We start from the raw sequence: 26,690 nt of genomic DNA on the forward strand, positions 1-26,690 counted from the left end.
TGTGGATTTAAGTGGCAAAAGACTGGCCACGCCCGCTCGCTCTGCCTGCCTACCACGCCCACGGCCGGCGGCGGCGGCGGCGCGCGCGTGTGGAACGCCTTTATTCTTTTCTCAGCTTATCAATTTAGATGAATAATTTTCAACCATATAAGCTGAGTCAGCGTTCATTCAAAATCCCGTATGGTATTAAACCATACAACACTTAATGTTACGTACCATATAGTTTTATTTAATTATTAAATATTATATGGGCCAAGCCCATATTATATCCAACAATTGATAAGTCCAAATAAATTAACCATCATCAGGAGGCTGCTAACGAATATAATAACAACTCTTTTTTTGGACGTTAAATAGGAGTGGCGTACCCCTACTAGTATTTTATTAAGGACAAGTTAGAAAAAAAATACATTACAAAGAGAGATAAAAGGGAGCAAGTGGGAGGGGGTTCAGGATACATAAAAGAAAATAATAACAACTCTCGTAAGTCGTAGAGGTGTTTGGTTCTCATGGACTAAAGTATTTTGCACTAAAATCTACACTTTAGTTGGACTAAACAGCTAAATACTTGGACTAAAAGTGGACTAAAATCATTTAGTCATTTAGTCCACAAAACTGGACTAAAATGAACTAAAAGGTGTTGGAGACACCAATGCCTCTTATTTATTGCCCCCTCTCTCCACTTTAGTCAATTTTAGTTCAAGAAACCAAACACCACTTTAGTCCACTTTTAGTTCATAGACTAAAGTGGACTAAAACTTTTAGTCTATGACTAGAGAACCAAACAAGACCGTAAACTATATATACCGATACTATAAACTATATATATGGGGTTAGGGTCAGCTAACATGTGTAGGTACAACTGGATAAGATGTAGAGAGTAATAGATAGATGTATATATGATCGAGCCGCCGGCCGGCTGCTTGAAAACATGCAGCAGCACGCAGCTGTTTTCAGGTTACAATAAGACAAATGTATGTGAAATTTTTGGTCTGAAAAGCTAAATAGGATTTATAAACTCACTCCTGTATTAGATGTTGATTTCGATTTCGACTTGATTGCCTGCAACTACTACGTCACGTCTCTGCCTCCTAGTTAACAAATAATCTGCCTGCCTGCTACCTGTATTATATTATTACATATACATAGCCCTCTGCATGATTACTTTGTAATGAGGCCAAAACAAAACCCTGATCATGTTCTGTTATCTGTGTGCCATCCATCGATCCAAGATGGATGCCTATATACATCAATCATATACAGCCATTTCCATGCATTGCATGATACATACAATCCAAATTGCTCAATTAGCAAGCTAGTAGCATCTAAATAATGATCATATGCGTGCAAGCCGAGCACAGCTTATACATAGCCTGGATTAGATTCGTATGCATGTTCGGATGTTCCATTCGTTAACCCGCAGCCAATTGATGATGAATTAACTCTCTACAGATGAATTAAGGGAATGTACTACAATACAAGTGCTTGGACGCACAATATTGTGTCAATATGAAAAATGATGTTTATATTCTTCACGACAAATAATATTAGACGACCATACACTAGTAGGTATTGACTCTGATTTTGGTCATACCGATAGAGGCCGCATCGCTCGAGGTCACACACGCAGTGAAGGAAGATCTCAACGTCGATGTGGACCAGTAGGTCGACGAGGCTAATTAGATGCTCGTTCTTCGCCCGTGAAACCTGCAAACACCTCCAGGGAAGACCTAGCGGGGAGACGCACGGTGGGGGTGTTCTAGGATTGGCAAGGTCACTTAAAACGCGGGCAAATCCCATCGAGAGAAGTGATGGACCAGCAAGAGGGTTGGAAGAGCTTGAGATAAAAGATAAAAAAAAAGGTAAGGTAGATTGATTTTGTCCATTGTGTATTGAATACCTCAACCGGGCATGACCCTCTAATATATATAGAGGGTGGGGACTTATCCCAATGGAAACCTTCCAAGGATGCAATCTGTAAGTTTTCCATGAGATCGGAGGACTTTGGATCAGAATTGGAAATAGGTAGAGTCGGATCGGGAACGTCGGAACTTCCGACACCCAAACCAACTCCCGAGACCTGGGAGTCTCACGCAACTAGAAACTTCTGACATCTCAACCTCCCAAGTAAACTAGTAATTTGCGCATGCCCATGCGCGCGTGATAACATCTTTGCGATTGTGTTTGAGAAATGAAATAATGCTGAGATAACAAATTATCAACCCAAACAGTATATAGAAAGATCACCACAAAAATATAGCACAGAACGCAATCACAAACCAAGGAAAAATGACCAAAAAAATAGAAGTCAGTCGCTGAATCGCAGGAAGATTCATTGTTTTCCCACCATACATAATGTCAGCCGCAAGTGTATTTCTTACAAGACCATCTGAACCGCAGGGTCCATAGTTTTCCCCAGCTGCAAGTCTATTAAACGGGATAATCTAGCCAACACTGCAGTATTGGGGGGAAATCATATAAGCAGAGGTGAACACGGGAGCAGTTAAATAAGACATCAACGCAGTCAGTAGCCCATTATGCACAAACATAGGAGCAGCTAAATAACACTGAAAAATGTTGTAGGAAAGATTTCCTCTTATCACTTTAAGGCCACAGGTTAATTTTGGTTGCATGATGCACCAGACATCTCTCGGACCCATTTTCATTTGTATTATTTGAATGGAAGCTAAAAATAAATGTTTTGTACAAAGCAGAAGGTGCAACAGGCAACCAGACATACCGGCCAATCTAATGCTACTCTCCGAGAAATACTGAACTATATAGTTGCTAAAGTAAAAAAAGCATGGAATGCAATAGAGGATAATTTGAGAACAACGATCACCTCGTGGAGACTGTCCTCCATCAACTTCAAGGTCCATAACACCTCCTTCTCTAGGATCTGCAACCACCAAAAGCGAACTTTTTAGCCTTCATGTATACAGCTAAAGGACTATAAAAATTTGTCAACAAATTCGAAACAGAACTGCATTTGTAGCATGTGTTGAAGGACATCCGTACAAACTTTAAAATTACTAACCAAGGCTTAACAGATACCTGGATTCCTCGGTTGAACTACTTTATAACTGTAGCTCCATTTTGAAACAACAAAAGAACTTAGCAAACTTATATTAAGAAAAATTGGTTTCGAGCACGTAGCAACAATTTAAATGTAACTGAAAACAGTGGAACACACTATACTGACATTTCATCAAACAGTTCAACGAATCTAAACTGTTTGATGACAAATTGTCTAGGGAATAGCATATGCTACCTTTGGGTCAGGAACACATTCTTGCTAAGGCAAGATAACTTATCGGGGAGAGGCACAGGTGGTACCTTGAGCTGCAAATGGTGGTCGACTGCAAGTCACCACTTTCGATGCCGGGTCGCATAGGCACTGGAGTGATTGGTATTGGTATTACATAGTTCCTCAATGCATAAAGATTAGAAATCAATAAAAGATTTTTTTTATCTATCAAAGGAGAGCAATCAATTAATCTTACAGCCTTTCTGTATTATATAAAGCGAAGCTTTGAACAAACAAACTAAAAATTGCCTACATCTGTACAACTCGGATTTCGTTTGAGGAACGCAACAGTCAATGTAACATTTGATGGGACAAAACTGGTGGCAAGGCAAACCACAGTTTCCATCCATTTGAACAATCCAAGAGAAAAGAAATCGCAATGTATCTTTATTTTAGTAAGGAAAACATATGTTATATGACATAGAATAACTTTATTGGCAGGTAGGCAACATTTCTAAAATAATGTCTAGATATGCTTCTGCAAGAGAATTAAAGTTTGAATTTGAATTCACCTTTTCACAGCAAGAAACTAAAGCTAATCCTTGTTCAGACAAAACAATAAAGTTCATCCTACGGATTCACACTTCTAAACCAACAAAAGGGAATAAAGTTCCTCCCTTTAGCTCATTAGGCTGCAAAATTGAAACAAAAAGAAAGAGGTGATATTAGCAGTCACCTAATCTCTTCAAATTTAGAGGAACAGTGTTAGCTGGAAGTCTCATCGCCTGTTTTTTCTGTATTGCTTCATTGCTGTCATTCACCTATGGTTATAAATATTATTTAGAAATGGAAAGTAATTTCATAAATTGATAAACCAGCAAGCCAACTCCTAAAGAGCGACCAACAAAAAGCTAGTAAGAAATCCACTATGGTCATGCACAAAGGCTTTTCTTCCATAGGTGCCCAGTCAATGCAAAAAAAAAAAATGGATGCAACAAGCATGAGATTAGGCTGGTAAGAAATCAAGCGTGGTCCAAATTAATAATTGCTCCCAAAAGCATCATTAGCATAAACCATACCAGTCCACGAAGCATGGCACACAGCCTGTAGCCAAATTGCAGGCGAAGCCTTTCTGCCTATGCATCAGGGCAAAGAAGCTTTAGCCGTATACATGAAAAAAGGTAAAATCAAAATACCTTGATATGGCAACAGCACTGCTACGCAGGCAGCATCCATCAATTCGTCTGCCTAGCTTCTTCCTTGCCATGGCCCGCAAGCGTGCCTCCACAGCTAGCTACTCACCAACTGGGGCCAGATCGCGTACAACCCCACAGCTTGAATCTTGGATTAGCAAACCTCACAGCCTGGGTGTGCCCACCGCTGCACGAGGGGCGCCCTGGCCCTAGTCAACCATGGAAGACCGCCGGAGGCCGACCGCCGCCCCGGTGCTCCGCCGGGCCAGGGGGTGCTTCGCCGGTTCTTGGCCGCACAATACAGATTTGGCGTCCTCCTTACCCCCAACAGCTACAGACGCTCCACGGAGAAGCAGGCCACCAGTGAGCTGCAACAGATAGGCGGGAAACGAATGGAAAAGTAAGGATGGAGAGAGGCCGGGCGGCTCACCTGGCGCAGCCAGCAGAACGGCAAGGAAGACGGAACGGAGGGGCCGCTCGAGCCGAGGCTGTCCGCGCTGGTGCGCCACCGCGCTAGGGTCCCAACAAGGCAACATCGCCCTCGCGCTGGAGGCCTCCCACGTTGGAGAACAGATCCGCTCGGGCCAGTGCGGCACCGCGCCGGAGGCCTCCCGCGCTGGTCGCCACCCGCTACAGGGCGCCGATGCGCTAGGGTTCTCTCGCTGGAACTGTCTGGGCCGGGGCACCGCCGTGCTAGGGATGTCATGCGACTGTGTCACTGCGCCGCAGACCACGGCGCCAGAGCCACCGACACCGTGGCAGCTCCACACGGGGCTCGGAGGCCACGGTGCCGGAGCCGTGCGAGTGTGCCACTGCGCCGCAGGCCACGGCGCCAGAGCCACCGACGCCGCGCCAGCTCCACACGGGGCCCGGAGGCCACGGTGCCGGAGCCGCCGCGCCTGGGCCCTCCTGTGCCGCCGCGCTAGCTGCACGGAAGCCGCACGCGTGGAGGCCACTGCGCTGGGGCCACCAGCGCCGCCGCTCGAGCCCTGGCTCAGGAGTCGGGCCTCCCCAGCCCCAGCCGCCGCTGAGAGAGGAGCGAGAGGGAGGAGAAGTGGATTTGGAATGTGGAGCTAGGGTTTCAGCCGGTATATATTTGGCATGGGAAGAGCAGCAGCACCGTTGGATTGAGGATCTGATGCTCAGGAAAATTTTGAACAACGTGGCCACCTTGAGGCCGCGCCGTGGCCAGAACAAATTTACTCTTTAAATATAACCTCATGTAGCCTTTTTTGCTGTCAACCTATGGCTCCTTGTTTTTAAAGCGATGCATATGCGAGTTTAAAAACACATAGCAACAAAGCAACGATGTCAAGCTATCGGTTGTTTTGTTTTAAGGGCGATATTGTATAGGGTTGTCTTTCAAGAAACTATAGGCTTCTTGCTCGATTTTTCTTACAACGAGCACGCTGAAGTTTGCATCGTTGCATCTTGGTCAAGTCTGAAGGGGGCCACCTTGCTTCGAAGCACTTGGACTCTAGCTTACTACTCTCGACTTCATTTCTACCTGCAGAGGCAATTTTGCTCCACGTTTTGCATAGTGGATTGATGAGCCTGGTTCTCACTGACAATTGGCTCTTTGATATCTTTAATCGAGACCTCCATAGAGCCAATTATATACGAGATACTCTTGTTTGGCCTGAATTCTTTTCAATCTTGCTGTCTTTCGTAGGATCTACCAAGGTGTTATGTCATCATCTTTTAGACCGTTCGTGGACCGTGTATCATGTCAGGCATTTATATAAAATCACCTTATTTCCATTAGAGCCACCATTTTCTTTCACGGAACGAATTGAACCCACCAGTATTGTACGCACCGTATATGTTGATATATATCTGTGTATATAAACTTGGTTAGATTTTTTTTAAAAGGTTGAGTGTTATAAAATAAAACTGAAATCACCCGTAGTATATATTTTAAAACGAATGGAACAGAAATGGACTTATACTATTACTAAACAGGAAAGCTCATGTGTATAAATAAATAAATAATATATATATGCAGCGCGATCTAGCTAGGCAGAGGAGGGAGAGGGAGCGGTTGGCACCGCACCGCGCGCGCTTGTCCGCTTGACCGGCAGGAGCTAGCGCGCGCGCGCGCGCCTTGCAGTCCATCATTCCAGAACCAATCAATAATCAAGCATGGCGCAGCAACCGGGCGGGCGAGGTGGGGAGGAGGAGGAGGAGGTGGAGGTGGAAGCAGGGGGCCGGCACCGGCAGCAGCAGCGGTGGGCGGTGCTGGTGGCGACGGTGTGGATCCAGGCGCTGACGGGGACCAACTTCGACTTCTCGGCCTACTCGTCGGCGCTCAAGTCGTCGCTGGGGGTCTCCCAGGAGGCGCTCAACTACCTGGCCACAGCGTCGGACCTGGGCAAGGCGCTGGGGTGGTCGTCGGGCCTGGCGCTGCTCCACATGCCGCTCCACGCCGTGCTCATGGTCTCCGCCGCCTTGGGGCTCGCCGCCTACGCCGTCCAGTACTGCTGCCTGGTCGCGTCCGTCGCCGTCCCCTACCCTCTGGTACGTGCGTGCGTGTCGTCGTCATTGTCATTGCTTGGCGGCGTGTCCAGCTGATGTTCGATCGTTGAGGTTCAGCCGTGGTTGGCATATACGAGTATATGCCAGTCACCCTCATCGATCAATTGCCGGCCGCCTCGATCGTTTCGTTTAGTCTATGAGAAAGAAATAGCCAACAAAATAATAAAAGAAGACAGGAATGGACGTAGACGACGATGGAGAGTCTGATGATGGGGAATCAGCCATCAGGGACGGTGGCAGCGAGCAGCAATGGCCAATGGCCGGCCCGGCGGAGCAGAAAAGGACGCCGGCCCGGCCGGGTTGTGCTTGTGCTGTGCATGCCGCTCGTCCTTCCGTCGGTCGCGACGACCATGCCGTGCCGGCCGGCTCCTATTCGGAGGCTTGCTGTGCTTGTATATTTGTATCTGTATATATTCGGAATTTCGGAAACACCAAGCAAGCACGCTACACCACTGACGGCTGGGCTGTGTCTGGGAGCTAGTAGCTCCACGCCTCCGATCCATCTGGCATCTCATTTCCTTTTCTTGAATAGACTCAGCTGCACCCGTCGGAACGGATCTCCGTTTCCTTCCTTACGTTTATTATCCGAACGAAACCATTCTCACCTTCCCTCTTCTTTGTTGTTTCACCTTTTCTTTATATATATATATATATAGTCATAAAATTTCTTTCATTTTCACATAGTGATTATTGTCTCTGTAAAGCAAGAATCTCCCCAAATGGCAGTGTCTGGCATTTTTATTTTTCTATCACGTTCTCGTTTTCCTTACAAAATCCAAACAAAGGGCCGAGCAAAAGTGACATGACATGAGATGGGGATTAGGACATATATACCACAAATCTGCTGCTACCAACATCCATCATCAACCAGCAGTGGCGGAGCCAGGATTCCAAACTTGGGTATTCCTACTTCCACGTCAATAAAAAAAACAGTTGTTTTTAACTGCAATGAGTGAAAATACTACAAAATATGAGCCAATTTGAGAGGCTGTTTTTTACTGTTTTGGGCTTCAATGAGTGAAAATACTATAAAATATGACATTATGCATATACATATACAAGTATATACACATATATACATAGAAATGTGCTAAAATAGTTGGGTATTCCTGGGAATATGGGGAATACCCTCTGTATCCGCCCATGTCAACCAGTGAAAGTAACCAGAGATATCCTTTTTTTTAAAGAAAGTATCCAGAAATAGTCAAGTTACTTCATCAACAACCAATCAACCAACCAGTACATTTCAAACTCAACTCTGCTTTTGACTGCTAGATGAGCCACCTGCACGGCTGCACACCACGCGCGCGCCCACACTTCTGCTTCTTTATTTGTCTAAACCCTTCAAAAAAACACATCCTCCAAACTGTATGCATTTCTTTTTTTTTTCTTTTTCTGGTATACATCTTGTTCATTGACAGGTGTGCCCAATCCTAAAAACCTTCATCTCTCAAACAGTGACCACATATTCCATCAACTGGCATCAGGGAATCAACATCCTGGGCAAGTGTAAAATGTTCTTGCTTCTGTTAACAAGCAAACCATTCAAATTCATTTACCCCAAGCACCAACAGTACACTATCTTTATCCAAACGAAAAAGTCTTGAAGGACTAGTACTAAGTTCATACACAAAGTTTGGTAGGTTCTCAGCCACTGCCAAAAAAAGTCTAGCATCACAACAACAAATACACATCGCAACCACATCAACTAGGTACCACAACGTCCCCACCGGCATCACACACGCATGAGGCATGCCATTCCATTCTCACAAGTCACGGCTGCATCATCCACCTACTCCACATCTTCCTTCAATACATTCAGGAGAAGTATGTGGCATGTCACAACACATAAATGGAATCACAAAGTTTTAAGGTCACATTGCCACGGTGCCGTTACAAAATACTACAGTTTTTGATACCTAACCTCAATTCCCTGCTCAGCTACTCAATGCCTACCACATATCTGGGTACTGGGAATTGTTGAGGAAAATGAGATTAGATGTCCCATTCCAAGCACGTTCTAAAAGCATTCATCACTACATCTTCAAAGGAAAATAAAAAGGATGTACATTCTTCTAGTAGTAAAATGCATTCCGGACCCTATTGATAGACCTCCCAGCATAGAAATCAACCCTGCAGTTTTCAGTAGATAGCCTATATTAGCATACCGGTTTTCTTGACAAACTGATTGCAAACACTTCACTCGAATGTATTCAAGCCAAGATGTAGAGACGACAGAGGTTAAATAGTCAATTAAAACCATAACATGCAAATGCAATTTATATTAAACTTAATTATTTGATCAAATTCTGATTCATATGTTGGGCCCTGCAGGTGTTCTTGGTCTGCTTGATAGCAGGGTGCAGCATCTGCTGGTTCAACACAGTCTGCTTTGTTCTCTGCATCCGCAGCTTCTCTGCAAACAACCGCTCCCTGGCCCTCTCCCTCTCAATAAGCTTCAACGGGCTCAGCGCTGCCTTCTACACTCTCTTTGTGAATGCCCTCTCCCCTTCCTCCCCAGCTGTATACCTCCTCCTCAATGCAATCCTCCCTTTTGGTGTCTCTATTCTTGCACTCCCAGCAATCCTCTGCCACACAAATGACAGCCACCTCCAAAGTGCGCCCAGGCATGACAGGCGTGTCTTCCTCGGTCTCTACATCCTCGCATTCATCACCGGCATATATCTGGTGGTCTTTGGATCTTTCACTGCAACCGGCTCTACTGCATGGGTCATCCTCACAGGTGCCATGGTCCTCCTCGCCCTTCCTCTCATCATCCCTGCCTGCTCCAGTTGCTCATATGTGGATACAGATGGCCCTGACCCTGCATCACCACTAAACCATGATGATCCACATAAGCCACTCCTAGTCAGTAACAATCATCGGATGGAATCCAATGCGATGGTGCAAAAACCAATGGAGCACCAGACGCAGGGCAATTGTTGTGGAACAATAGTGGGCAAGGGCCGCCTGGAGGCCCTCGGTGAAGAACATAGTGCAAATAAGCTCATTCGGTGTGTGGACTTCTGGCTCTACTACACAGCCTACTTCTGTGGAGCCACTGTTGGCCTGGTATACAGCAACAACTTGGGGCAGATCGCGCAGTCATTGCAACAGCAGTCACAGCTCACGATGCTACTTGCTGTCTACTCATCCTGCTCCTTCTTCGGTCGTCTTCTTTCTGCACTACCTGACATCCTTCACAGGTATCTGTTTTGCTTTATACACAAACATATATCTCATCATATCACATGCTTCCTAACTAAAATTTGTATACAGGAAGGTGTCACTTGCTCGCACAGGGTGGCTTGCTGCTGCATTGGTCCCCATGCCAATGGCCTTTTTCCTTATGTGGACCCAACAAGATGCAAGCACCCTGGTAGCAGGAACAGCACTAGTTGGCCTAAGCTCAGGGTTCATCTTTGCTGCAGCAGTGTCAGTGACCTCCGAGCTCTTTGGACCAAATAGCGTTGGGGTGAATCACAACATCCTAATCACCAATATCCCGCTGGGCTCACTCCTCTATGGCCAGATTGCTGCCATGGTATACGATGGAAATGGCCAAAAGATGACAGTAATGGATAACAGCACTGGCATTGTTGACACCATGATTGTGTGCATGGGGATGAAGTGCTACTCAACCACCTTCTTCCTGTGGGCTTGCATCACATTTCTGGGGTTAGCATCAAGCATAGTTCTATTCATACGAACAAAACCAGCTTATGCTGCTGCTGCTAGCCGGTCAAGTTGTAAGCACATTCACCAAGTTTCTAGTTAACAAAGAAACTCCTCCATCAGTTCCTTACTGATTTGAAACCAGAGTTAGCTTGTACAAAAAATTGACTTTGTTCTAGGTGAAATGGGCTAGATACAATACACAAAATGAATACCATGACAAGAGACATCAAGAGGATAGAAGATTATCAGCTTATCAGCTGGTATGTAAAGTACAACCAGTAATCCAGTATTACCTTTACTGCGATTAATACTAACAAGTAGGCCCAAGGTTGGATGAAGTCAGTTTGGAATGTTTATTACTGGTTGACTGAGACATGTGCAAAATCCTCCGTATTTACTGTTGTTATGTACGTTGAAATTTCGATCAATGAAAACATGGCATTTCAAAGGAACGAATTATTTTTTTGAAGTACTTCTCACGGTAATTCTAGTAACATCTATACCTTAAATAATCAACCTAATCATTCTTATACATTTATGATCAAAGTTAAAAAAGTTTGATTGACAAGAATATTCTGATTTGGAGCTAGTGCTACTTAACAACGTATCACATGGTAGAGTTCAGAGCAAATAACTTATCTTTCAATCTTTGTCAGGGCAATAATGTTTACATTAAATAAGGATGGCAGCGAGTTGCCGAGTTCTCTAAATAGCAGAAAATGACACGAAAGTTCTAAATTTTGGAAGGATGTCCTAGATGGACCACTCCAGTGAGCTGTAATAAAAAAAGAAATATAATTCAGTATGGAGCCCATGGAGCATTCGATTCAGGCAAAGAAATGGACCTTTGTCACCTTTCTGAACATATAATTTTGTTATTATATTGTTAAATAGCACGGTAGAAAGCGAATCCAGTGTGGACACATGCCTACAACAACAACAAAGCCTTTAAGTCCCAAACAAGTTGGGGTAGGCTAGAGTTGAAACCCAACAGAAGCAATCAAGGTTCAGGCACGTGAATAGCTGTCTTCCAAGCACTCCTATCTAAGGCTAAGTCTTTGGGTATATTCCATCCTTTCAAGTCTCCTTTTATTGCCTCTACCCAAGTCAACTTCGGTCTTCCTCTGCCTCTCTTCACGTTACTATCCTGACTTAGGATTCCACTATGCACCGGTGCATCTGGAGGTCTCCGTTGCACATGTCCAAACCATCTCAACCGGTGTTGGACAAGCTTTTCTTCAATTGGCGCTACCCCTAATCTCTCACGTATATCATCGTTCCGAACTCGATCCCTTCTTGTATGACCGCAAATCCAACGCAACATACGCATTTCCGCGACACTTAGCTGTTGAATATGTCGTCTTTTCGTAGGCCAACATTCTGCACCATACAACATAGCCGGTCTAATCGCCGTCCTATAAAACTTGCCTTTTAGCTTCTGTGGTACCCTTTTGTCACATAGGACACCAGACGCTTGCCGCCACTTCATCCACCCTGCTTTGATTCTATGGCTAACATCTTCATCAATATCCCCGTCCCTCTGTAGCATTGATCCTAAATATCGAAAGGTATCCTTCCTAGGCACTACTTGACCTTCCAAACTAACATCTTCCTCCTCCCGAGTAGTAGTGCCGAAGTCACATCTCATATACTCAGTTTTAGTTCTACTAAGTCTAAAACCTTTGGACTCCAAAGTCTCCCGCCATAACTCCAGTTTCTGATTCACTCCTGTCCGGCTTTCATCAACTAGCACTACATCGTCCGCGAACCTTTAAACATTCCTGGAAGCTACCATCCAGCAATTTCAGAGTAGGAGAGAATATTCACTGGAATGCAAAAAGAATCACATTTGTATTACTTCATTTGAGGGGTTACAACTGGAGGATGTGAATGCAAATACTTGAACAAAACAAAGATGATCGGAAAGTAACGGCTTAATAGCTGATATGTTAAAGTACAAAACCAACACACCATTCACAGTCCACAGAGCATGAATACTAACAAGTTTGCCCAAGATAGCATGAGTCAGTTTAGACTGTCGTTGCCAGTCAAATAGAATTGTGTGCAAAATGTTCCATGTTTACTGTTTTTATGTTATACTTAATGGCTTAAAGTATGCAGGACTTCGGAGATTGGATCTGATTGGCTTTTCAGCTTTCTGCCTAAATTGAAGTCAAATAACTTCTCTTTCAATCTTTATTAAGGAGATACTGATACAGTAAACAGGGGATCAATGAGTTCTTCAGATAGGACAATATGACACAGAGAGTTTAAATTTTGCAAGAATGGTCAGGATGAACTACTAAGGTGTTGAAAAGGAACTAAACTTCATTGAGCAATAGTTGAAAAGGAACTACACTTCAGCGAGGGATCCACAGAGCATTCAATTATTGTACAAACAGATATACAACTTTCACCTCTTTCTATACCTACAATTTCGCTGTTATAATGTTAAAATAACACATAACAAGTGAAATCCAGTCTGAAAGTGTATAGTTTGTTCCCTCGAAAAAATAAATAGCTTTGTTACCTATAGCCCTTCAACCTTTCCTGGAAGGTACCATCCATCCAGCCATCAAGCTATTTCAGAGAAGTACGACAAATTATTCACCAAATGCATAAGACTGATACAATCACTTGACAGGAGCAGGACACATAACTCATGACTGTTTCTTCTGTTCTTCGTCATGCTTGCGCCATGGGTTCAGGGCTTCCCTCATAGCTTGGGCCTCTGGACTGCTTTCCCAAGCTCGTTTTTCTGACTCCAAGACAACAACCTTATCATCTGTAGCATCAGGGGGGGGGGGGGGGGGGGGGGGAGGTACAGAAATGTAAGAGGCCTTCCTATGCAGCAGTGAAAAAATAGAGAGCCTGACAGGATTAATGGTACTAGGCAATCTGAACTCGTTGTGTGGCCACCAAAGTATCAGAAGTTGGGATTGTTGTTGTTAAATGGGAACATGCACTGAAGCATCAAATTAAAATAGCCATCCCCCCACCCCCTGGATTTCCCAAAATGAGCTGATCTGAATTTCTATGACAGGAAAATGCAAGTGGCAATTGGATCTAGAAGTAGAAATGCTGCAGTTGAGAACTTTGCAATCTGCCTAAAGGTACCTTCATGTTGGAAAAAAAAAGTGGGGACTGGATGTATGCTCTCAGATGGACAGCCAATAATACTTGTTTCAAGTGCGATTGATTATTAGAAATCAGAAATAATATATTACAAGGGTGAGGGGGGTTGGATGCTGAGCAGAGCAGGGAGGGAGAAGCGTACAGAAGCCCGTGTGGATCATGAAGAGCTCCATGGCAGCGCCAATGGAGGCCCCGACCGCCGTGATCTTCAGGTACCAGCCCGCGAACCTCATGCACGCACCCTCTGGATTCGTCCCTCGGCCAGGGAGAGTTTCCTCTTAAAAACTGCAATCTGCGAACGACGCATAACGCGGCACGAATCGAAGGCCAGTCCCATGGATGGAATGGATGAATCTCGCGGCGAGTGCTAGTCTGCTTGTGGGGATAAGGTAGGGGCGAAGGGGCGTTGGTACTTACGGGTCGGAAGCTAGTGGTGGCCGGAGATGGGGACGGGGACGACGGAGACCAAAGCGGCGGCGGTTTCCGGTGAAGACGAGTGGCGGCAGTGGCAGTGCTCCGCGGCGCTGGTGTTGGGCTCATCGAACTGATTCCATCGCGGCAGTGTGTTGGCTCGGCCCCGTCCACATTGGCCCATGAGCCCATGGCGGCCTAGCAGGGAAGCCCACCACAACATGTATTTTTTTTTAACAAAAAATTCCCGATCAACTTTCTCAAAAAAGTGGCACGGTACATTTTTTGTCCATAAAATTTTGAAGTATTATTATTAATTTTAATGTGTTGAAAATGGTACGGTTAAAATCCTTAACACGTTTTTTGCCATCGATTATTTTTTTGAAACAATTTTTGCCATCAATTAGCAATATGTTTATACTATTATTAATTACTCCTTATAGTGACCGGAGGAGCATACGCCTCTTTTATTTGAGTGCAATTTTAAATCCGATATCCCCAAGGGGCACGGTGACTGAAAAAATTTAAAATGATCATTTGGCCTAAATTGAAGGCGAGTATAGCAATCTCGAAAGATCTATTTGGCAGACTTGTTCCAAGAACCACACATATCATTTGATTCATCTGAGAACCTGCTCCTCGCAGAACCTTTGGAATCCAATTTGCACGGCCATGGTCCACACAAAATACTCCTTCCAAAATTGTCAGCTTTCTAACGTATCTATGCTCAAGCAATCAGTATCAGGCTGTCAGCATCGCCAAGATCATCACGTGCCAAAAGGAGATGATGCTTTCAAATTCCACCGATTTAAATCCTAGTTGGAATGTATATGAATTATACATAAAGTGCTTTTTCTACAAGAATTACACCGTATCCCTATTATGTAAAAGGTTCTTGCATCTGTGGCCATATGTCCTGTCCCGTCTGTCTGCAACTTTGCAACTCTGAATTTGTGGCTGAATAGGAAGCGAGATATTTTTCTCTCGCTCGCGCGCATGGTGACCTCGCCGCCGGTGACGGTGAGGGCGGTCGCCTGCGCTCTCACCCTGACCCCGTCATCACGGCTCAACCAAGCCTCTTTTCGCAACTGCCTCGCACAGCGCCGCCGCGGGCCCGCTCGATGTAGCGGTAAGCAAGCTGCCGTGGTCGAGGACGAAGAGGAAACAGCTTCTACGCGGGAGGCCAAGAACGGGGAAGAGGGCAAGGGGCGCGGGGCGCAGGGCTGGTTTGCTCTGGATACGGTTGGGCTGGACATTCTCAGCATCGCTCTGCCCGCCGCCCTCGCGCTCGCCGCCGACCCCATCGCGGCGCTCGTTGATACTGCCTTCGTCGGTCACTTAGGTGAAGCAAATCTTCCTCTTTTCCTGAGTTTCTGCCTTTCTGGGGTCAGTTTGTGGACCGCTGAATGCTGATACGTCTCATACTGTACTTCAGATGGAAACCTTTCATAGATCTTTCCTGTTTTTCCTAGTCAATGAGCATTCACTGATATTTAGATAGTACACACAATTTTACTGTCATCAGGTTCGGCCGAACTTGCTGCTGTTGGTGTATCAATTTCAGTCTTCAATTTGGTGTCCAAGCTGTTTAATGTGCCCTTGCTTAACGTGACCACATCCTTTGTTGCTGAGCAGCAGGCAATGGATGATGATTATGCTGGGTCAAGAGAAGGTAAGCTGATGAAGATTTCGAACATTTGTTAGAAATGACCCCACTATTTGTGTTACACTAATCCGTTATTTAGTTCTCGCTTAGGATACGACTTTCCAAGGTCTCCTGAAGAGTTGACCCCGAAAAGGAAGTTTCTTCCAGCAGTATCAACGTCGTTGGCTTTAGCTGCTGGTATTGGGCTGATGGAAACTGTAGCACTGATTTTTGGATCGGGGACACTAATGGACATGATCGGCATACCTATTGTAAGTATAAGAATAGTTTCATTTCTTTTCATTCTCCAAAAATTTAGTATCGACTACTTGACGCCCAGTTGGTTATCCGCTTAGCCAGTATTTTTTTATCTTCATGAGGAAATGTGTCAAGTCAATATGAAATTGCGTTAGTTACACTACCCAAATGTTGTCATAATATAGCTATGTTTCTTTAAAATAAAAGTATCATGTACCTGTCATATAGACATATACCTTGTATTACTTGTTGAATTTTGGACATGACTAACTGTAATACTAACACTTTATTTTAGTTTTGACATTTGAGCCCCAGTTTTTTATTATCTGTAATTCTTACAGTATCTGTACCCAAAACTGTCAAACCTAATGTACTGTATATTATCTATGCAGGATTCCCCAATGCGGATACCAGCTGAGCAATTTCTTACATTTAGGGCATATGGTGCTCCATCAATCGTGGTAGCACTTGCTGCACAGGGTGCATTTCGTGGGCTCATGGATACGAAAACACCTTTATATGCTGTGGGTAAGATTATAGGAAACTCTTTTAGCTGAAATGAACAAACTAGAGCATGTGAACTTTTGCAATTATGTATTTCTTATGAGCAAGTTTCAGGATGAAATGTCTTGTGCATTTAGTTGCCACTTCAGTGATCTATTCAGGAAGGGCAGGCCTGGTGCAGTGGTGAGAGTTGTCTCACTGAGTCACCAGGTCGTGGGTTCGAAGCAGCCTCTCCGCAGATTTGCAGGGGGAAGGCTTGCCTCGGTTTTTCCCTTCCCCAGACCCCACTCATGTGGGAGCCTCCGGCACTGGGTTCAGTGATCTATGCACCTAGTTCAGTGGTCATCTAGAAATTTAACAATAATTGACATGTCAATGTTATCAATTTTAGATTTAAAGTATGAGCAACAATAAGAATTAGGAAGTGATAGCTACTACAAATGCAAGTTGTGAGAACCTAGCCTAATGATTGTCTTATTTATAATGCTTTATGTTTCTGCAAACGACAAAAGTAAAGATTTAAGCACTCTGGATGCAGGTGTTGGCAACCTGGTAAACGTCATACTTGACGCCATACTTGTTTTTCCACTTGGTTTTGGAGTTAGAGGTGCTGCCTTGGCAACAGTGACATCAGAGTATGCTGAATTCATTTTAAGAATTTCATGTGTTTCCTTTGTTGGATTGTCTTAATTCCTCCGTTTTCATCTCCATAATTGCACCCATGAGAACTAAATCCTTGGTACAACTTTCTGCCTGTTGTCAGGTATGTGATTGCTTGCATCCTCCTCTGGAAGCTGAATAGTAAAGTAGTAATCTTTTCCCGAAATGTAATTGGTGGAGGAATCATACATTATCTAAAATCAGGTTGGTGGATGCTCCAAATATTTACTAACAAAGTAATTGATACAGGACAGGCTTATTTTGTTGCTCAAACTTTTTGTTGCAACTCCATTAATCTTTAACATACTCCAAATTATAGGTTACTAGTTCAGAGCAGAGCTCCATGAGGCCATGATAGCCACTTTAACTGGAAACTATTCTGTAGGTGGACTTCTGATTGGCAGGACTATTGCAGTACTCCTGACCATGACACTGTCGACATCGCTGGCTGCAAGAGAAGGGCCTGTTCCAATGGCCGGCCATCAGTTGTGCTTGCAAGTGTGGCTGACAATTTCTCTGCTCAATGATGCGCTAGCTCTTGCTGGGCAGGTCTGTACATTTTACGTTACTTGGCATTTCTCATTTAGGTTCTTACATTACAAATCTGTATGTGTTCTGTTTTAAAGTGTCCATAGTTCAATGCAGGCTCTACTTGCGAGTGAATATGCAAAAGGGAATTACAAGCAGGCTCGTTTGGTTTTATACAGAGTTCTGCAGGTTAATAATGCACTTTGAAGTTCAGAAATGCTGCTGGTCTCTTGTCATGAGCTGCTTGCTGATACGTTTTGTTATAAATGTAGATTGGAGGTGTAACTGGAATTGCACTGGCTGTGGCTCTGTTCTTTGGGTTTGGGTCTTTCTCTGTGCTGTTCACAAATGATCCGGCAGTTTTAGACATTGCCAAATCTGGAGTCTGGGTAATGAAGAATAATTGGAATAAAGCACCTGACTTTCAGAAGTAAAGCATGATATTGTTTATGCTCATTTTAAAATATGAACTCTTGCAGTTTGTCACTATTTCGCAGCCGATAAATGCTATTGCGTTCGTGATCGACGGGCTGTACTATGGCGTGTCTGACTTCGCCTATGCTGCATACTCTATGGTATGGATATCATTTTCTATTGTATCCCCCATTTGGTTGTCATAACTAAATGTAGCAGGATTATGGCGTGCTTACAATTTTTTGGCATCTGTGTTGTTCAGTTTTTTGTTGGGGCTATTTCATCGGCATTCCTACTTGCTGCTGCTTCTAAGCTTGGTCTTGGTGGCGTTTGGTCTGGTCTAGTTCTTTTTATGAGCTTGAGAGCAGCTGCTGGATTTTGGAGGTACTACCTGAGGTTCCAGCTGCCCCTTTTCTTGAAATATGGATAGCGAACCTTGGTGGCTCATAGTATTTTGCTGTTGTGTGCAGGTTAGGGAGCAAAGGTGGACCATGGAAGCACATCTGGTCAGATACTGAACTGATAAGTGACAAGAAATGACCATGTCTAGGTGATTCGACGAGAAGATGTAAAAAGATTATTGACAGCTAACGACAGATACATGTAAATAACCAGTAGAAGTTGCGTATTAAGTAGAAGAGTATTAACTGTCTAGGTCCTCATCTTACAATCATATAAATTGTGAACTACTACTAGGTGATATGCAGATAGTGTGGTGGTGAGGAAGAGTGGTCATATTTGGGCAGGCCCACTTTTGCTGTAAATGTGGAAGAGACTAATTGGTCTGAGGCTCGTGGATGTACTCTGCTTACACCCTAGCTTCACGTAAGCTTTAGGCAAAGGGTTTTTGTTGTAAAGTCATAAAGTAAATGTGAGATCTGGCAATCGTCTCAATTGGTAATGCAGAGTATTTGGGAAAACGGGGTATGTTTTCTTTTATGAGAGCGAAAAACGGGGTATCTTTCGAGATTTGAAGTCTGAACATTTTTTTAGTGGAATTTGAAGTCTGAACATGATAGCCTCAGTTGAATTTGTGCACGATACTAACATTTGATTGATATGTTTTTCTTTTTCTTTTTGAGAGGACTAACACTTGATAACTTGTGAAATTGGCCCAGTGGCGGATTAGGAAAGGGCCCACTAGGCTGGAGAGGCCAAAAGCCCATAGATCTCCCAGGGCCCACCGCCACCGAGCCCAAAAGGCAGGCCCGCATCGCGTTCAATCCAACCAATCACACTCCGACCACTGTGAGTCTGTGACCACTCGCTCGCGCGCCCATGGCGGCGACCTCGCCGACGCCGACGCCTCCGAGGCCTGCAGCCACCACGCACGCCCGAGCCCCGTCCGCGGGTCCCAGCCGTGTCTCCTTGACCTCCTGCCGCTGCCACCGCCGCCGCTCTACTCCGCCTCGGTGGAGTCGTTCCCCGCGATGCCCTCGTGGTGGTGGGAAGCCGGTCGTCACAGGCGTCGTCGACGAGGCGGCACCCGATAAGGGTCCAGAGACTGAGATTAAGGGAGATGAAGAGAAGGAGGTCGTCCTGGGGCGTGGGGCTCCTGGGTGGTTCAGGCTTGACGGGGTTGCGGCGGACATCCTCGCCATCGCCGCGCCCGCCGTGCTCGCGCTCGCCGCGGACCCCATCACGGCGCTCGTCGACACCGCCTTCGTCGGTCATATCGGTAATCCAGTATTCTGAGCTTTTGTAATCCAGTGCATTTCTTCATTTCAAACCTAGAATCATGCCATACCTTACTCTTTACTCCGGCACGGCAATGTAAAATCTGGCTATCCTTTGTGTTATATGATGATGTGAAAAGCTCATGGGCCTCATGAAGGCCTAGATACCAAAATTGGGAAGAGACCGGTTTCAGTAAAAAACAAATGGGAAGGGACCAGTTTCAGTAAAAATTAAGAGGGGGTCAACCTTTTCATCCATTTAATGAGTTAGAGTCTCTTGTCAGGTTCGGCTCAGCTTGCGGCTGTGGGTGCATCTACTTCCATATTCAATTTGGTATCCAAGCTGTTTAATGTGCCGCTACTTAATGTCACCACATCCTTTGTTGCTGAGCAGCAGGCAAAGGATGGCAATTCTAACACCACAGGGGAAAGTAAGCAAATGAAGATTTCCATTTGTTTTCTGAAAGAAGCTCTGTTGTTTGCATTACACTAATTAATGTTTAGCTCTCACCTAGGAGATGAATTTTTTACGCCAATAGAGAAGGCAAGGCAACAAAAGAAGGTTCTTCCGGCGGTATCAACATCCTTGGCTCTAGCTGCTGGCATTGGATTGTTGGAAATGGTAGCTCTGATTGTTGGATCTGGGACCCTGATAAACATCATTGGTATACCCGTCGTACGTAAGACCAATTTATTCGCATGCTCCGATTTCTAGGATCTATTTCTGCCCTTGAATTTGATATCAGCACTGGGTGTTAATATTCTTAGGTGTTTCATGTATGTTTGGTTGGCTGTTGGTCTGAACCATCCAATGTCTATGTGGCTAAATTCCTAATGAAATCTCCTCACAAAAAAAAAAAAAAAAGTTCCTAATGAAATCTCTGCAAAAATCATTGTGCCTAAGCCACTATTCCTAATGAAATCTCTGAAAGTGCTTTCACCTTATTATATGAATCTAATGGGAAGGGAAACTTGTCCACAAACATTTTCCTATCATGTCACACATTTGGCGCTGCAAAAATATAGCACTTCTAGACTATTTACCTTGTCCCGTTTTGTGGTGGGTGGGCTTCATGAATTCAGTCTATGAAACCAGGTTTCCATGGTCTGTCAACTCAAAATTTTCTGACTTTAAGGTTCCATAATGTTGCGACTATTATAAATTATACTTAATGACACCTTCTGTGACTAATTCCCTATACTCTTGCTGTTTTCTTTCAAAACACTCTTTGCTGAACATAAGTTTTTTTATTTATTGTCACCACAGGATTCACCGATGCGAGCACCAGCAGAACAGTTTCTTACACTGAGGGCACTTGGTGCTCCACCAATCATAGTGGCACTTGCAGCTCAGGGTGCATTTCGTGGATTCCTGGATACGAGGACACCATTGTATGCTGTGGGTAAGTCTTTGCCAGTTCATTTTGACAAAATAATGTAACACATAACACTATTTTTTTTTCCATCTGGAATTGTTTTGACCTTGCTATTTAAATGCAGTCTTTTGTTGTAACTATTTTTTATTTCTTATTCAAGCTACTCTATGTAACTGATTCAAAATGATCAAGGAAGGAACTGATGGTATGATGCTTACAGGTGCTGGCAACCTATTAAATGCAGTACTTGATGCATTACTTATTTTTCCACTTGGTCTAGGAGTAAGCGGTGCTGCACTGGCCACTGTGACCTCTGAGTATGTTGATGCCATCATGATATTCTTATAAATAAAATGAGGTTTACTTATTTGGAGTATCTTTGCCTCTATTACTATTATCGAACTTATTATTATCTAAAGTATTTGTATTTTTTGTCTACATGTATTCAGATACTTGACAGCATTCATCCTCCTTTGGAAGCTGAATAAAGAAGTAGATCTGTTCTCATGGAATATAATTGAGGATGGAGTCATCCGCTACCTAACATCTGGTTGATCAATATCCCTCATGCTCATATGCAAGGATTTTTCATCTGATGGTTTTTTGCCTAATCATAAGAAAGTATTGATTCAAAACAGACAGACAGCTCTTCATGAATTCAACTTCTTTTGATAGTTATTGCATTAAGCCCCTAACTTACATCTTAGTGTAATATATTTTTGGGTAAAAAAAAACATATTAGTGTAATTGACCTTTATGATAGCCACTTGATTTGAACGATTTTCAGGTGGTCTACTAATTGGCAGGACAATTTCAGTATTCTTGACACTGACACTATCTACATCCCTGGCTGCAAGGGAAGGGCCTGTTCCAATGGCAGGCTATGAGATATGCTTGCAAGTGTGGTTAACAATTTCTCTGCTCAATGATGCTCTAGCCCTTGCTGGCCAGGTCAGCAAAATTACTGGAATGGAACTTTCATCGAACTAGTTACCTGTGTATTTACTTGTGAAGTATTCCTAATTTGCGCAGGCTCTACTTGCTAGCGAATATGCAAAAGGGAACTACAAGCAAGCCCGCGCGGTTTTATACAGAGTCCTGCAGGTTAAGAAGTCATTTCTTGGAAATAGTTCGGAAATGCCACCGGTTTATCCTTATCCTTAAGGAGCTGATACTGTTCATCTTTTTCCTAGTAGGTTGGAGGTGTGACTGGTGTTGCCCTTGCTGCTTCCTTATTTGTTGGGTTTGGATCTTTGTCCTTGCTGTTTACAGATGATCCAGCAGTTTTAGACGTTGCACGTTCAGGAGTCTGGGTAAGAACATGCTTAAGAAATGAGAAGTTTACACTTAATTTCTGAAGAAATGTACAGCAATTTATGTTCACAGTTGTTGGATATTTGCAGTTTGTCACTATTTCTCAGCCGGTGAATGCTATTGCATTTGTGGCTGATGGGCTCTACTATGGCGTTTCTGACTTTGCCTACGCTGCATATTCCACGGTTCTGATTCATATTCCTACTGTCACATTCTTATGTCTCGGATACTATCACACTTTATCATGTCATCAGTTATCACTTTAACACAACTTTACCATCCTAATCGTATTGAATCTTCGTTGTTTCAGTTTTTTGCGGGGGCAGTCTCATCAATATTTCTACTAGTAGCTGCTCCTAAGTTTGGTCTCGGTGGCATATGGGCTGGTCTTACTCTGTTCATGAGTTTGCGTGCAGTTGCTGGATTCTGGAGGTAGTAATAGATGATCCTTTGTTCTTCTCTGGTTTAATTTTTTTTCATAGTTTTTAGGAGCCAAGTTTCAGACTCAAGGAAAAGGGAATATTCATGTACTGGAGTCTCGAATAGAAGCAGCATGGAAGTCTTAAAATTTTACAATCGATTTTTTTCTTGTTTTCAGGTTAGGGAGCAAAGGTGGACCTTGGGAGGTTATCTGGTCAGATAGTGAGTAAAACATAGATATGACCATGTACATTCGATTGTTCAATTGATCTCCCACAGCCAGCAAGTAAAGGGTAGCGGTAGCAAGAAATGTGCATGTATAGCCCTGCGTGACAGGTAGCTGATGTAGCTCCGTGGAAGATGTGTACACTTGTAGTTGGTGACTTGGTGTTGGATAGCTGGGTTGACTTGTGGCTGTTGTAGGAGACTAGTAGGAGCTCACAACTTTAAACTGTGTGTTGCATACCATGTACTGTGCAAGAAAGCTGTGTTCAGTTATAACCCAAAAAGGAAAGAAAGCTGTGTTCAAATAGAAAATCTCTTCCTGTAAATTTCGTTCTGTCCAACGTTCCAGTCTAGGATATGTAAATCTGGTGATCATTTTTGGCATTATGTAACTCAGTGATTATCTGAAATAGAATAATCTGAGTTGGTTGTACCAATATTGTGCAAGTGCATCATCATCGGACATTGCAAATTTGCTACGATTTTTTTTTCCCTGCACCATGGGCTCTGGGCCAAGAGAATGCTAGACAGACAATAGGCTAGAGCCCATAGCGAAGGGGAAACTAACAGGCCCAAACAGCCCACTATTAGCCCAGGCAGAGCATATGAGATTCCTTTTCCGTGTAGCACAGGATAGAGAGGGAGAGGAGCAGCAGAGACCAGAGAGAAGTGAGCGGAGCAGAGCAGAGGAGGAGAAGGCGGCCAGCCGGAGGCAGTCGCGGAGCGGAGGAAGAGGAAGAGGAAGCGAGCGAGCGAGGATGCCGTGCCTGAACGTGTCGACCAACGTGAACCTGGAGGGGGTGGACACCTCTGCCATCCTCGCCGAAGCCTCCAAGTCCGTCGCCGACATCATCGGCAAGCCAGAGGCCGTAAGCTTCCGCCTTCCCCTTCCCCCAGACTTCTCTCTTCCCCTCTGGTTCCTTTTATCTTGTTGCTGGTGTAGGCTCTTGTAGATTGTGAGTCTATTTGGTTGGTGGAGATTATGCTTCCTTGTTTTTAATTGGCACTTGGCACTTGACAATCTGTTAGGGTTTTGAGCAGGATGTGCATCGCTGCATGACACCTTTCTGTACGTTATCAGTCAGTTGATCGTGTTTGTTGATGTTAGTTTAAAGAGAATTAGTGTTAATCAGTAAATCACCCAATATTTCTAGTCTTTGGTAAATACTGCAATGGGGATTTTTACCTACAATCCCTAACCCCTAGAATGGGACTGCAATTTCCTGCATATAGAGGCTGTTTGTTTCAGCGTTTTCAGCCCGCCATCCATTCACAGCTTAGATGGATCACGTTGTTTTCCGTTTGGGACACATAGCCTGCAACTGATCACGCCGTAAACTGATCCGGCCCCATAGAACGTTGCTCTCCCACCCTCCTCCGAGTGGTATCCGCTCCCTTGGCGCGCTCGGGGAGTCCCATCTCCATCTCGCTCCATCACGCGGTCCCCTCACGCGCCACGCTGCCAACCAAACAAATACCTGGTATTCCTTGCACTGCAACTGTTGGCGTTGGATTTGATTGCATCACCATTGCCGTTGCTGGTCCTCGACCAAACAGCACCATAGTAGCCATGCTTAAATTGAGTTCATAACTTCATATATAACTAAACTGTAGTTTTTTTCCATTTTAATAGTTTCAGCACTGAGGAGGACAACTAGATAACTCAAAGTATGAGACTGCATCTCCATTGTCTATGTAGAACTGATATACTGACCATTGCGATCATGCAGTACAAGAAATGCCAAACCATTCACCTACCATTTTCACTATCCTTCCAATCTGATTATTGAATGTGGTATATTAAGAATTGATGAAAGTCTATGCTCACAGTTTTTCTGGACTAGATTTCTATCAACCAGCAGTCTATAACATTCTTCAGCACTAATATCAAGTAGGCTGTTAAATATGTAGACCATAGGCTGCATGTGCTTTTCCTTTATGTTACCCTAGAACTACAGCCATCAATTTTACATAGATCAAATTTGAATGCTCATGTGTATCGGTCACTTTGTGTTAGTGTTACTCGGGCATCTGCTTTGCTATGTAGTTCAGTACCCAAATTTTATGCCCCGTACTAGAAGTCACAGATTTTCACCTTCTGTTAGCTATGTAGTCCATTTAGTGTTAGTCAGGCAGCTGCTTTGCTACTATCCAGGAGAAAAATGACCTCTCTGAATACATTGTATTCGTAACCTGACCATGCTAATCTCATTCTCATACTAACATTATTTTGGATTCTGGGACTGAAAGGCTTCTTTGTTGTTGTTGCCTAGTTGTTGACATGTGGACTGTGGCACTAGGCTCAAATTACTGAACTTTAGCCTTTATTGTTTCTCTGTTCTTGACCTATTTGGGTAAATCCATTTCTCTTGAGTACTATCATCTTGAGGAACTAACTGGAATGGTTGTCCTCCCACAGTACGTGATGGTTGTTCTCAAGGGTTCGGTCCCTATGGCATTTGGAGGTACCCAGGAGCCTGCAGCTTACGGTGAGCTCGTTTCCATCGGAGGCCTAAACCCTAATGTGAATAAGAAGCTAAGTGCTGGCATTGCTTCTATCCTGGAGTCAAAGCTGTCCGTTCCCAAGTCACGCTTCTACCTCAAGTTCAATGACTCAAAGGTAGGCAGCCAATATTTCTTATTGAGTGCGCACTCACTCATGGGGTCCTTTTAACCTTCACCAAAGTTCTCATAATAATTTTGTTGTTTGTTAGGCTCATCCTGCACAAGAAAATGCTCAATGTTTGCATGCTTTGCATCAAGAATAGATCATGTAAATAACCACCTGTTGTTTCACTCCATCTTCTTTGTTTTGCATCTTCTTGCCTACGTAGATGGTGTTAAGATCTTCACTGTCAGCATATTCTCAATTTCATGCTAATCATGAGCACTGATACATTCATTATAATGAATCATGCAGGGCTCGGACTTTGGTTGGAATGGCTCCACCTTCTAGACTTGAGGCCCGCATCTTTAATAAAGGAAATTCATGGTGCCTAATGCCATGGCTATTGCCTATTAAGGACAATGTCATTAGATGTGTGTTAATTGGTGCTGAACTGAGAATCGGTAACTGTTGTGTGGAACTGGAACTGGGACTCATACGTGTTGAGTGCCAGCTAGCATGCTTGTGCTATCTTATTATTGGCTTGAGATCAGTCTATATTATCTTGGTTGGTCCTTCGGGTATGGTAATCGTATCTTCAAATGGTGTGTTCTTTGTTAACCTAGCAAAAATCTGCCAATGCAGTGTTGTTTTATAGCCTCACGGTTACAGGGGAAAATGGCTGGTAACTGAAATTTCTTCAGTCACTATTTGTTGTTTCAGACTAGTCTTTGCCGTCGTGATTTGCTGGCCTAGACGCCTAGTAGTGGTGGTAGTGGTAGTAGTGTGTGTGTGTGTGTATGTGCACACATACACACACACACATTCAAGGAATAACGCAAGGGCACATACACACACACATTCAA

At 44.0% G+C, this 26,690-nt stretch overlaps 2 protein-coding genes, 1 long non-coding RNA gene and 1 pseudogene across 4 annotated transcripts; 3 read left to right on the top strand and 1 right to left on the bottom strand.

Annotated features, from left to right (window-relative positions):
• Positions 1 to 2,782: 2,782 nt before the first annotated feature.
• LOC136504302 (uncharacterized) lies at positions 2,783 to 4,242 on the bottom strand. The gene is made up of 3 exons (XR_010770843.1): positions 3,820 to 4,242; positions 3,337 to 3,429; positions 2,783 to 2,899 (listed from the first exon to the last, which is right to left on the bottom strand). It is a non-coding gene; the product is annotated as an uncharacterized lncRNA (long non-coding RNA).
• A 2,269-nt stretch (positions 4,243 to 6,511) lies between these two features.
• On the top strand, positions 6,512 to 19,083 carry LOC136502983 (uncharacterized; annotated as a pseudogene).
• A 147-nt stretch (positions 19,084 to 19,230) lies between these two features.
• Positions 19,231 to 23,545, top strand: LOC136504275 (protein DETOXIFICATION 44, chloroplastic-like). The gene is made up of 12 exons (XM_066499141.1): positions 19,231 to 19,886; positions 20,169 to 20,315; positions 20,400 to 20,560; positions 21,152 to 21,287; positions 21,481 to 21,577; positions 21,710 to 21,810; positions 22,048 to 22,211; positions 22,293 to 22,364; positions 22,457 to 22,573; positions 22,664 to 22,759; positions 22,885 to 23,006; positions 23,173 to 23,545. Exons 1-12 carry the CDS (start codon positions 19,487 to 19,489, stop codon positions 23,222 to 23,224), a joined length of 1,665 nt encoding a protein of 554 aa, XP_066355238.1. The 5' UTR covers positions 19,231 to 19,486; the 3' UTR covers positions 23,225 to 23,545.
• A 244-nt stretch (positions 23,546 to 23,789) lies between these two features.
• LOC136504295 (uncharacterized) lies at positions 23,790 to 26,414 on the top strand. 2 transcript variants are annotated; one of them, XM_066499162.1, is made up of 4 exons: positions 23,790 to 24,088; positions 25,639 to 25,839; positions 25,934 to 25,992; positions 26,140 to 26,414. In XM_066499162.1, exons 1-3 carry the CDS (start codon positions 23,825 to 23,827, stop codon positions 25,985 to 25,987), a joined length of 519 nt encoding a protein of 172 aa, XP_066355259.1. In that variant the 5' UTR covers positions 23,790 to 23,824; the 3' UTR covers positions 25,988 to 25,992; positions 26,140 to 26,414. The 2 variants fall into 2 exon arrangements, with proteins under 2 accessions (XP_066355259.1, XP_066355260.1); XM_066499163.1 differs by lacking the exon at positions 25,934 to 25,992 and having other exon boundaries at positions 23,820 to 24,088.
• Positions 26,415 to 26,690: the final 276 nt, after the last annotated feature.

This window comes from Miscanthus floridulus, chromosome 14 (genome assembly GCF_019320115.1).
Source record: "Miscanthus floridulus cultivar M001 chromosome 14, ASM1932011v1, whole genome shotgun sequence".
Taxonomy (NCBI): domain Eukaryota; kingdom Viridiplantae; phylum Streptophyta; class Magnoliopsida; order Poales; family Poaceae; genus Miscanthus; species Miscanthus floridulus.

What these genes read in the sequence shown, in the direction of transcription:
- LOC136504295 (XM_066499162.1), top strand. Translation starts at nt 23,825, where the DNA reads ATGAGATTCCTTTTCCGTGTAGCACAGGATAGAGAGGGAGAGGAGCAG. An exon ending in TCATCGGCAAGCCAGAGGCC is followed by an intron (nt 24,089 to 25,638) that starts GTAAGCTTCCGC and finishes GTCCTCCCACAG; the next exon opens with TACGTGATGGTTGTTCTCAA. An exon ending in TCAAGTTCAATGACTCAAAG is followed by an intron (nt 25,840 to 25,933) that starts GTAGGCAGCCAA and finishes GTTGTTTGTTAG; the next exon opens with GCTCATCCTGCACAAGAAAA.
- LOC136504275 (XM_066499141.1), top strand. Translation starts at nt 19,487, where the DNA reads ATGGCGGCGACCTCGCCGACGCCGACGCCTCCGAGGCCTGCAGCCACC. An exon ending in CGCCTTCGTCGGTCATATCG is followed by an intron (nt 19,887 to 20,168) that starts GTAATCCAGTAT and finishes GTCTCTTGTCAG; the next exon opens with GTTCGGCTCAGCTTGCGGCT. An exon ending in TTGCACGTTCAGGAGTCTGG is followed by an intron (nt 22,574 to 22,663) that starts GTAAGAACATGC and finishes GGATATTTGCAG; the next exon opens with TTTGTCACTATTTCTCAGCC.